The sequence below is a fragment of the Apis laboriosa genome, unplaced genomic scaffold (assembly GCF_014066325.1).
Source record: "Apis laboriosa isolate Shangri-la unplaced genomic scaffold, ASM1406632v1 scaffold16_cov148, whole genome shotgun sequence".
Lineage (NCBI taxonomy): Eukaryota > Metazoa > Arthropoda > Insecta > Hymenoptera > Apidae > Apis > Apis laboriosa.
The window spans coordinates 4,547,539-4,560,041 of record NW_025222129.1 but is presented as its reverse complement, the minus strand read 5'-3'; the positions used below and the strand labels follow the sequence as shown (position 1 = coordinate 4,560,041).

General features: G+C 40.0%; 1 protein-coding gene across 9 annotated transcripts in view; it reads right to left on the bottom strand.

Annotated features, from left to right (window-relative positions):
* Positions 1-12,503, bottom strand: part of LOC122711218 — a 341,055-nt gene that overhangs the window by 148,167 nt on the left and 180,385 nt on the right. For 6 of the 9 annotated variants that reach the window (XM_043929778.1, XM_043929779.1, XM_043929776.1 and 3 more), the window contains one exon: positions 10,375-10,482. The exons of the other annotated variants lie outside the window; for them this stretch is intronic. In XM_043929778.1, the coding sequence (XP_043785713.1) occupies positions 10,375-10,389 (15 nt within the window). In that variant the 5' untranslated portion in view covers positions 10,390-10,482. The remainder of the gene's footprint in view (positions 1-10,374; positions 10,483-12,503) is intronic. 9 annotated transcript variants of the gene reach the window in all.

Sequence of the window (12,503 nt, the reverse complement as noted above, 5' to 3'; positions counted from 1 at the left end):
TTTAATTGATCTATTTTTTAAGGCAACATGTGGAAATAATTTTTTTATTCGTAACTTCAACTATTAAATTTTGCCCATCACTGCAAACGACACTAGCTAGTTATAATCGGAATATAAGTGGAACGAATCAAGCATTGTCAGACGCATAGGATAAGCCTTTATCGTAGTAAGCAGAATTATGACAGTCAAACGAGCCTCTCTCTCTCTCTCTCTCTCTCTCTCCGTCGAAAGAAACTTTCTCTGATAGAACGGAGAGAAAGGGATTAAATTTAACCTTACAATCTCTCCCTCCCCCCTCCCCCTCTCCCCATTTAAGGTGTATTAAAAGATAGTTTTAAGACTTGATACAGAAATATGGAAATGGGGAAGGGAATTTTGAATGAACCATAACCTCACCAGACGAGCTTAAATGTAATTAATATCCTACCCTTTCTCCTCCTTTCATCCCCTTTCCCACCCCCCTCCCCTCTCTCGCCCGACAACGGCCCCCTTCCTTCCCCCATCCATCCCCTTCTTTCAACCGGAGGATCGGTGCATCAGGGGTGGGTTTTACCACGGCGTTAACTCAATATCTTCGTCATCGTGCCACGATCCATTCCTTTCATCCAACCCTCCCCTTTCCATCACGGAACCGAGACAAATGCTCGAATAATATCTTTGATAAGGCGAAACTCGACGTCCCCTTCCTAAATTCGCGAGCCAACATTCCATTCATATTTATCGGAGCGTCGGCCGATAAAGTGATCGCACCTTCCATATCCCCATTTGCATACGAAAAAAAAAAAAAAAAAAAGGAAGAAAAACACTCGTATATTCGATCGATTTTTCTTACGGGACAAGCTTTATCCGATATCAAATAAAATAAGAAAAAAAAATATTCAATATCCGTCCAAGATCAATGTTTCAAACATTCCATTGTTGTGCCTGAATGAAAATATTCGAAACGAACGAATCATAACGTTAAAGATAAATAAAAATCTTTACCTCGCTGTTATTAATACTCGAAGCGGAAGATTTTTATCGAAGGAGGAAAAGAAAGGGTTGAGTTCTCGTCCCATCCAGAATTACGCCTATAAAGATTCTTCTTTCTTTCCTTGGGAAAGAAGAGTAGGGCAAATTTCCACCAGCACGATTTCCCCAACACGCACGACGTAAGCACGGATGGATTAAAAGCGGCGCGCGTGCACGCAAAATCCGCCATAATAATCCCGTTAGAAATCTCGCGACTAGCTTCATCTCCGAGGATCTGTTTGCCCTGTTTGCTGAATTACACGAGAAATTGTGCCCGTTATGTTATATTCGGGGGGAGGAGGGATAAAAACTCACGACGTACCGTTACCGTAATTAAGAACCGCTTCGTCGTGGGAACCGTCTAATTACCGAGCTATCTATCCTCCCTCTCGCTTCCCCCCGCCCGATTATTTTAATCCTCCCTTCTTTCTTTGGGGGAGGGGGAGGACAAAAACGCTCGTTTGAAACGCGCGATCGAAAAAGCTTATGGAGGAAGCTTTTGTTTATCCGTTCGTTGGGAGAGAAAGATTTTATCGAAGAAAAATTACATTAATTGTTAAATCTTGATTTTCCATTTCGATTTTTGCAAAAATTATTACGACCTCGCCCCCTTCTTTTATCTTCCCTCCTTGAATTGATATTGTTCTTGAAATATTTTCAATTCAATTCAAAAAATGTTTCGATTCAATTGTGTGGTGTCAAAAGTTTCGATTCGTTAATTAAGGAGGGGTAAATAATTTATTTATAGGATGAAATATTATATTGAAATCGATTTCGAAATCCGTTCCATTGAATGTTCTAATCGAACGGAGGATTGGAATAACGGAATAACGAATTTTAGAAACTTCGATTCGTACTTTTGCATACGGGGGAAGGGGGGAGGGGAGGGGATCACGAGCGTGATATATATATATATATATTAGTTGATTCGGTGGATAATTAGTCGATTTCAAAGCGCGAGCGACAAGTCTGGAAATTTCATGAAATTATATCCACGGGATATCGAGTCCCGCTCCTCCCTCTTTTCGATTAATTCAGGGAAAATTTCAACTCGTCCAACAGTTGGAGGGGAGAGGGGGAAAGGGAGGAGGGAGAAGGGGTTAGGGGGACATTGTTCAATACCAACCATCAACGTTTCGAGAAATTAATGATACCGGTTCCCAACCATGACAAATATTAATTACCCCTAATGCCCATAATCATACACGCCGGTGAAAGCTTTTGATCTCCGCTTTGACGTTCGTTGAATACGTGATACGCGTTCAAAATCACGTTGCACGCTTGCGAAAAAAATGCAAATCCTCTCCGAATCCAAAAAAAAAAGAAAAAAAAAAGGAATATTTGAGAGCCACGAGAGGAAAAAATTGAAGAATCCGATTTAACGTATTATTTTTCTAAATATTTGATCATCGACACAGTCGACGAGTGAAAAAAAAAAAGACGATCTTGCTCGGATAAGTGGATAAAATCAATCATCAATCGTCGGATAAAATCAATCATGGCAACGTTGATAAATTATAATCGGATAAATGGAGTTGATTAGTAACATAGAAGAATCCCGTCCCGAAAAAGTAACCAGTTTACAATTATTTTATCCGATTATTTTTACTTTTAAATTATTGATACGTGTCACTCGAACCGTTCGACCGTTATTAAATTTCACTCATCGCGTTCGAGTGAAACAACGCAGCTGCGATCGGACAAGTGGTACGAAACGGGTGAAGTCAGGCCAGGTATTAGGATATAATACGATCGCGATCGTCGAGGGGGGAGGGACAGTAGCAGACAGAATAATACACAGCCATGTTAGTAACGAGGGAACCAGATGTAGAATTATAATCGGACAAGTGCGTGAAAAATATTGTCTCGTCGATACAATCGCGTGTCCAAAGCTTATCGGTGATCGGATTGCTCGAATATATTGAAAAAAAATTTGATCTCGTTCGTATTATACGTAGGGGAAAAAAGGGAGGGGGAGAGGAACGAAAGAGGAAAAATGGAGCATCGGTTTTCTCAACTCGGTTTAACCAATTTCCATCCTTTTAACCATCTACTTCCTTGCTCCTAGAAATGGTCCTAGAAATTGGTCTGAGGGTAATTTCTTCGAACCCCTGGCTGGCCGGAAAACAACCGTTCTTTCTTTTCCCGGCTTTCAATCTAACGCCAGTCAACGATACACGCATTGTATTTTAAAAGTCTTTGAATGGAGCGAGATAAATTTCAGAGATCGCGAAACCAACTTTCCTCGCGCTGCTGGCACAATGGTGTATTTCCACGGAAGAATGGCGAAGGCTCGAACAACGAGGATCCTTTATGAAGGATAGGGGTGAGTGAAGGAGAGAGACAGAGAGGCAGAGAGAGAGAGAGGGAGGGAGGATTCAGCGTGCAAGACGACACACAAAGCCTTTTGCCATCGAGATGATGCGTTATATTCGGGGCCCGCGTTTCATACGTGACGCAAGCTGGAAACGACGCTTCAAGATACATATATCCAAGTTGGTGTTTCTGGTCTTTCCACGAGGGAGAGGGGGAGGGGAAAGGATGGAAATTTGTTGGATCGCGCGCCGCTTATGGTTCGCCAAGTTTTCCATGGTATTACGTGGATAACGTAGACCGAGTTTATTACCGTTGTTTGTTAAAGTTTGGGAAAACATCAAGTGCGTGCTTTTGAAGGTTTGCAATTAATTTGTGTTACGTTGTTGTAAATGAAAATATTTTCGAGTTAACGAATGAAAACTAGCTTCTAAATCGATTCTAGATCGGAGATAGAAATCGTTCAACGATTTCTTTTTATATATATTTCGTTTTTCATATATCGTCTCTTCTTTTTCTTCTTTTTTTTCCATATTTTGGAAGCTTTATATTCTTGAAACTTATCTTAGCATTGATTTATTGTTATTATTTTTTTTTGTGAAGGATTTCCTTTAATAAGATGTATTTTTTGTAATATGGGAAGGACATGGTGTTCTGGTAACTAGTTTCTCAAATATTGCTGTTAATTTTAATTTGTTTCGAAATATAAATTTTCGCGCACAATTTTCACGAAATATAACGGGGTTCGTTAAATTGCACAATGATCGCATAGACTGAAGCTTTTTTTTTTTTTTTTCAGAATACGTTGAAGTAGGATCATTTGTAATTCACGGTGTATACCGGCATGAAAAAACAGAATATTTTATGTATCACATGAATCCCGCCGAAAAATACTGAACACCGTGCATTTTTCACGAACTGAAATAATGATAAAAATATATATATATATATATATATTTTCCAGTCTGGGAACAGGATATTTTAAAAGTAATAACATTAGTTTCCATTTCGCCATTAAAAAAGTATTCAAGTATTCTCTAACACCTATTACGATTAAATATTTGATGTTTCTTTTTCGAATCTAAAAAAAAAAAGAAAAAAGAAAAAAAAAATAAAGATTATTTTTAAAATTATTCGCATTCCTAAAATAAACTCGAAATAAAATTATCGTTAAGAGAGAAAATTATCATTAAAGAGAAGAAAGAAAGAAAAAAAAAATGTCAAACATACGATAAAAATTAAAAAGCGTGGAAATTTGTTTATACAACCGCGTGAAATAAAGTCGGTCGACGAGCATTGTCGTGAAATATTTTCGCGTTCACAGCCTGGATGAAAATTTTGAACGTGACGTTATAACATTACGCATGTGCGTGGATGCGAGAAATTTTCATCGCTAGAACGGGTACAAGCTGTAGCGAAATACAATTACCGGGCAACAGCTGTCCATCAGGGCCAATTTATCTATGAAATCCGTCGATAACTAGTGATTATCATTATTCATCGTTGACGAGCTCTCATCGTATACGCGCTCATCGCGTCCCGGTATAATCGCGAAAATTATTCAAACTTTTTCATCCTTGTCCTCGAAATTAAAATAATTTCATCTCCTGCGAGCAGGTCTCGAAATTCCTTCCGAAGAACTCGAAGGAAATTTTCGTTACGCGGGATAAAAAAGGATCGGTCGAAGATCATTAATTTTATACAGATTGTGCTCTTCTACTTGAAGATTTGCAAAATTTCAATCGGGAAAAACAACTGTACAACTCTAAAATTACCTCGAACGTTGCGATATTCCAATTTCCTTGCATCTTTATATTATATAAAATAATCTCAGATAACTCCTAACCTTTATTTCTTACCGATTAAAAACCTGCAAAAAGATATATATATATATATTCCTCTTCAAAACTTCCCAATTTCTCTCCGATCAACCAGCCACCCAAAAAGAAAAAAGAAAAAAAAGAACGATCCATCCTCCGCCAGCAATCGCGATTAGCCATCTTTCCTTCGACCCTCTTCACCCCTTTCCATTAGTCACCAACCCATAAGTCGTGCATCATCGGGCAACGTGCAATCCCGTCCCCCAAACTCGCACAAATCTTTTCCAAGCCGACACGTTTCCCATCGAAATTAAGTTCCGATTTAATTTAATTAGAGAGAGAGAGAGAGGGCCCCCCCTCCTTCTCTTCCCAGAAACAGAAAGGGTGGAAGGGTGGACACGTCGAGGATCCCCATTTTTTCTCTCCTTTCCTCCACCCCGCGAATTTTTTCCACGCGTGCCAAGTCCACCGCGAATATTGGATTCCAGCCGTCCCTCTCCTCCCCCCTTCTGGTTCCTTAATCAAACGGAAATTACTCGCGGCGAGTTGTCACCTCGGCATGCTAGGGCAGAGGTTTCCACCCCTCCCCCCCGTTGGAAAAAAGTTTGAATCGGAATGCGCTAAATCGAATCACGTTCGAGGAGCCCAGAGAGGGAGAGAGAGGGAGAGAGAGGGAGAGAGAGGGAGAGGGAGAGAGTTGCGTTTCCACCTGAACACCCTTCATCGCGAGCCGTCCACCTGGAAACAAAGCGAATCGAAACCCCAAGCACTTTGCCTACGCTCTTCCCACCACTTTTCACCTTCCTCCCCTCCCCTCGAGAATCGATTACGCGATAGCTCCTCCCCAAGCATCGTGTTTTCCACCTCGCCCTTAACGTTACTGAATTTTCGATTCGTCGGAAATTAGTTCGGTGTTTTTCGACAATCCGGATTTGTAATCGAACTTGGAAACTTTAGGAGGGAAAGTTCGGCGGTTGGATATATATATATATATATATATATATATAGGGAGGAGGAGGGTGGGGGATGTTGTTTCAGGGTCGGTTAGACACGGATGAAATTTGGAGGAACTGGAGGAGGAGCGTTTGGTTCTTCTTTTTAAAAGGAGGAGGGTTATTATATAGGTTAATCACGGGGAATCTTTTCTTCCAGATTCTTCTGGATTCGATCTCTTATCCCTTGCCGTTCGAAATTTTAAACGTTCGTTCGTTAAATCGTGATGAGGAAAATAAAAATTTTTAAAAATCTTGTAAAAGTGTTATCGATGATTCGAGGAATTACGAAAAGAAGGTTAAAATTTCCGTTCGAGTTAAGTAAATTCAGGGAACAAAAGGAAGAAAAAAAAGAGAAAATTGATCGAACGTAGTTTTCCCTCCCCTTTCTTCTCAAACTTTCCGTTTTTCTTCCGCGATAACGAGAAAGGAATCTTATGATAAATGTACACCCCGATGCGCGATTGCAATCACCCTTTCGCTTGCAATTCGATTGCAACTCAAACAACGAGGCCACGATCCCTTCGAATTAAAAATCAACATCGATCCTAGGGGGAGAGAGGTGAGAACGATGTATCGATTTGTGATTGCAATTAAACAAATGATACGCCGAAGGATTCGTCGAAAGGAGACACGATTCGAGCTTCGAATCGAATTCTCCTAGACTTGGAATCGAGGGGCGAGAAACATGCGTGGAGAGTTGAACAAAAAAAAAAAAAAAAAAGAACGGAGTGTTGCACACAGAAAACTGAAATTAGGACTTTTATTTTCCATTTTTATTCAAGGAGAACTTTTCCTTCGTTCGAGACAATGGAGAAGAGGAAGCGTAGAATAATTATTATCGAGGATTTTATAATGAATATATCGATGAAAATGAAAGGTATCCGAGGTAATAATATATTTTTTCCGAAAATAAAAAATTGAGAAACAAAAATGCACGTACTCAGACACAAGGGTGCACAACTTTTATAAAGTATAAAACTCTTAAAGGAAAAACATCGATTTCCTTTGTTCCAACTTAAGACGAGAAACATCTTATTTTTCTAAAGGTTTGTTACCAAGAAAACTGGCTACAAAATCCTAGTGAAAAAAAAAGAAAAGAAAAAGAAAAAACGAAGAAGAAACTCGATACGATACGAAGGGTCGTTTGAAAATTACTTAAAACTTCATTCGAATATCAAAATCAAAATCAAACTATACAAAGTACAAGATTGCTTATGAATCGTAATACTTAACAAAGATTGATCAAAGGAGAAGAAAAAATGGGAAGAAAATTTGCATTTTACGCAAAAAGCGAGCGTCGGAAGGAAGAGGCGTCGATTAGAATTTAATTAAGTGAGGATATAAGGCAATTTGGCAAGGCGGTCGCATTTACAGGAGCCGGGTCGGCGTTAATCGGATGAAGTCTGCGGTCTACGTAGGAGCAGTAGATATCGCGCCACGAAATGTCTTGAGATCTCGCGGGGGTTCCTCCATCCCTCACTCTCTCTCTCTCTCTTCTCTCTCCTCCCCCTTCTCTTCCTGTCTGCCTGATTGAAACGGTGCCGGTGGAACGAACCCCTTTCGTCTTCCACGCGGGTATTTGACTTTCAAATCGCGCCTAGACCCGATATAACGCGTTATAACCAACCACTCCATTTTCGAGAAGCAATTCCGCGCTAGCTGACGAATAGCCATTACCCATCGGGCTAACGATAACTCGATTCACGGCGATTCGGGAACACGGACCGATTTTTCCACGGACGGTATAGAATTTCGTTTCCTTTGTCGGCTGTTTGAAACCGATATTATTTTTCCTTATCGCCACTCTTCTTTCCAGGATTCCGATGGATCCTCGGAATTATATAGAGGATTCGAGAATTCGAGAATCGGTGCAAGTTTGAAGGTGTTTGTTGGAGTTTGTTTGGGCGAAGATGATCTCATGATTTCGAACGATCGGATGCTAAGTTGTTGGTTAGTTGCTAAGATTTTTTTTTAAGAGTATTATTCCGTATGGGATACCTAGGAAGCCTTCTTCGAGGATAAAATTTGTTTGAAAGTGTTTCGAAACAGGCAGATCGAGGATTATAGAGATCGGTTATTGTTTCGAGAAACAAGTTGGATACTAAGTCGTTGGTGTTAAGATTTTTTTTTTTTTTGGATTTGATTCGAGCTTTGTATGGGATAAAGAATCTTCAAAGATAAAACGGTCGAATTACATTTGGTGAAATAATTGATTGTTTTGAAAGTGTTTCGAGTCGATCGAGGATTATAGAGATTTGAGATCGGTTATTATTTTAAATGTTTGAGATTGATAGATCGAGGAATGAATTTCACAGGTGGAAATATTTCCAAATGTTCGTGGACGATCAATATTTGAAAAGGATTAATTTTATTTTCCACGCCAATCGATCCACGTTATGCAAATGAATTTTCCATCGGCGAAAGTGCTGTTTTCCGCTAGCTTTGGCACGCGGAAAATCTCGATAAAAACTATCTAGAGAAAATGAGAAAAAAAAAGAAAAGATGAAATAAAATAAAATAAAAAAAGAAAAAGAAAAAAGAAGCGAATCACGATCTCGCACGCGTGTTCTTCTTCCCGCTTCCTTCCCGGCCAAACAATTAACACAGGCATCCATATTTATACGAGGGGTAATTTTTCATTTTCATACTCGGCTCGATTTTTATCACCGCTTATACCTTAATGAATATTCATAATATTCCGGATGTGTCCTACGGGCTGTGAAGAAACGAGGATACCGCTCGTTTAATATTTATTCGCATTAATTCGCGCGCCACTTCTCGATCGAGGACCGGTTATGATTCGTTGATTAAATTTGTAAAAAATACAGACAGATCATGGTAAACTCGTCTCTCGTTTACCAAATTTTTCCTTCTTATCAACGATTTCTTATCAACAATTATCGCTATACTTATATCTCTAATCTTTCTCTTTTTTTCCTCATATAATATACACATACGTTATACGTTATAAGATTGAAACGTTATTCTCTCGTACATCAAAAGAAACGAATAATAATCATCTGCCTAATTTTAACGAATCTAAAAAATCTATTTCTTTTCGCGAGATCAAAAATACCCCCCCTCCCAATTTTAGCACCCCAACTTACGATTTACAATTTACCAAATAATAAAGAAACACGATGTTTCGAAAACTCGAAAACTCCGTGAAACTCTCTCTTTCAGGGATCGAAACGGCAAGAACGATCTGCTTATCCAACCAGCATCCAATTCCCCTAATCCCTAAAATTCCCTAGAACCTGGATTCAACGATGTGGGGCAAAGTTGCGCGCCACCTTTCCACGGCTGGGTAAACCCTCGTTCGAAGCAACGCTTAGCTTTATTCGTAATTTTGAAACATTCGTTGGAAACGGTTCGTTTGCCGCCGATATACACTCGGGAGAGCTCGTGTCGCGAAATTCACCGCGAGGCCGGTGCCGCTGCATTGTGCAACATTAAGAGGGGGGAGAGAGGGGAGGGGTTCTAGATGGAGAGGACGGGGAGAATTGGGCGTGTTCCCCACACCAACACTCGTACTCGTCGTACTCAACGCTTGCTCGCTCGCAAAAGTGTATCAACGTTTCCGTGGCACGCATTTCAACCGCAAGCGACCCGCACTTTGGAATAAAGGGGGATGTGCACGCGTGAAATTTGCACGTAAACAGGAAGGCCGCGCGCTTTGCCAGCCTTCTCCTTTCCCCCCTCCCCTCGCTTTTCTTGCACGAGGAGGCGAGCGAGTTAAGAAACGTGGCGCGGGGAACAGGGAAATTGCGGGCAACGAGGAATGGAAATTCAGAATAAGAAAGGAGGGAGGTTGTTCTCGGGCGAGGGGGATTATTGCTCGTTGAAACGTTGCTGGGGAGAAGTGTTCGACACCGCCAATTTTTATGTATCGATCGAGAAATTAACGGGCTGTGAATATTTACAGGGGGGGAAGAGGAGTGAAAAGTGTCTTTTGTTTCCTTAGTATTCCTAGGTATAAGAATACACTCGTTTGGAGGAATAATAAATAAGTGATTCTATTAAAATTCTAGATAGAAAAAGATTCGTATATAAGGAATACCGAGGAAACTAAACAAATCGAAAATTATACATTTATTCTCTATCTTCGAAAAATAAATAAATAAATAAACGAAAGGATGGAAAGATTACAAACATTACTATTATATTTCAAAATACGTTGGGCAAAAAGAGGAGAGGAAGAGAGAGTGAGAGAGAAAAATTCAATGATCACTCACCAAAACTTTCACCATGTATATCCTCCAGCTCTAAAGTCCAGCCCACTCGAACGGGCAGCCGGGGCAGCAGTTTAAAATTCCCACTGCAACGCGCCGTAAGCTTTCCGGCTGAAAGAGAGAGAGAGAAAAAAAAATATCAGTTCCACTTTTTTTTCATTCTCCCTTTTTTTCTATCCCTTTCTTCCTTTCTTTTTTCTTTCTTTCTTTCTTTCTTTTTCCTTTCTTCCTTCTTCTTCTTTTTTTTTTCTTTCACTCTCCCCACTCCGATTCGTCGGTAACACCGGTTAATGGGAAACCGTCTGGTTGTGTTTGTCCGGGCAAATATTTTCGAACAACAGGGGGATGAAAGGGACAGGGTGGCCTACACACAGCCCCCGCTATTTACCATCGCGGAACCGGTTCGAAAATTGGGTTATATAAATATCCTTCGGAGGTGTCGAGACACCCCCGGGTGGTGAAACTTCAACGAGGAGAAACCAGGTCTCGCCTTTCTTTCTTTCCCTCCTCCTCCTCTTCCCTTTCCTTTTTCTCTCTCTCTCTCTCTCTCTCTCTCTCTCTTTCCCTCAATGACATCCACCGTTGGTGCACAATACCAACGCGTGTATTCATAGGATCGTAATTAAGAATTCGCATTAAAGCACCCCCTCCCCTTCCCCCCTCCCTCTCTCTTTCAATTATTCCGCGCATTCATCCATACCCCGGTGTCTAACGAAGCGGCGGAGGAAACCGCCTGTTGCCCGTGTCGCAAGCTCGCAAGGTTAACGAAGCGCTGGAAAAGAAACTGGATATAAAAAGAGAGCAGCGGCTCCTATTGGAATTACCGAGCTCGACACGTGGCCTTTGCGTAACGTGGCCCGATCTCGCCGCTTCCACCCCCTTGGGGGCTTCTTCCTCACCCTCTCTCTCTCTTTTGTCCCTGTTTATAATTTTTTCATGTTGATAGGGGGATATTGGAGGGAAGGAGGGAGGGAAGAGGTGGATAATGAGACGACTGTCGTGATTTTGCCTCGTGGGAGATTTTGCTTGCTTGCTTCGCTTCGCGCGCGTTAGAAGAGAAATTTTTATATCAGGTGTTCCTCGCATTACTTCGATTCGAGTCGAAATTTCGAAAATTTCCATTCGATCGAATACGATGAAGACGAAGAGCTTTAGGGGATGCTTTACGTATTCATTGTTTTCGAATTGTTTTTTTCAGAGTAAGCAGTTTTAAATTTTAAAAGCTTTAAAGATTGTATCGTGAATTTTGAGAATTAATGGATCGAGGGGGGAGAAGAATTATCGAATTAAATTTGAATAAAAATTTTACAAACAAATTTTACAAATCTTGATTTTAATTTAATTTTCTTAATAATAATTAGTTTATACTCGATACACACGTTAGACGTGAAATTACGAAAACATTTATGAATCGTGATGGAGATTAATCATTAGCCTAATCATGTCGAGCACGTGGTTAAGACAGATTGATACGGCAAACTTTCGATCTATCGGATACCCATTATAAACGATCACTAGCAGAACCGTCATCGACCACGATTAATCTACCAGCATTCTCCTCGATTAAATAACAAATTCGTTCGAACGTGCTTGAGAAAAATGTGTCCTCCAAATTATACTCAAGAAACCGTATAATATATATTATTAAATAACATTTATAATTTGTGACAATTTTCCATTTTTCTTTTTTTTTTTTCTTTTTCATTCAATCAACACCAATAACGAATTTCGCTATCCCGATAAATTTCTAAAACGCGTTCGATAAAGTTATTTCCTTTTTACCATATTCTGTCCCATTTCACTCTCTATAGTTTCCCTTTCCATTCGATCAAACACGATCAAACTATGGACGGAAGCGGAAAGGAATACAAACAGGCCGCGCCACGTTGTGTATCGAACGTTACGAAATAAAGAGAAAAAGAGATCACCGTTATAATTATCCTTGCGTTACAACTCTTGTCTTTCAAAAGAATATAGGGGACTTTTTGCTTTTTATCAAACGTTAATTAGAAATTATTCGGTTCAAACTTAATTTAAAAGATTAAGTTAATTTGAAAGAGATCTATCAAAGGCTTGATAATTAATCTTTTTTGCTATTATATCTCTATATCTCATTTTTTATTTATGTAGAT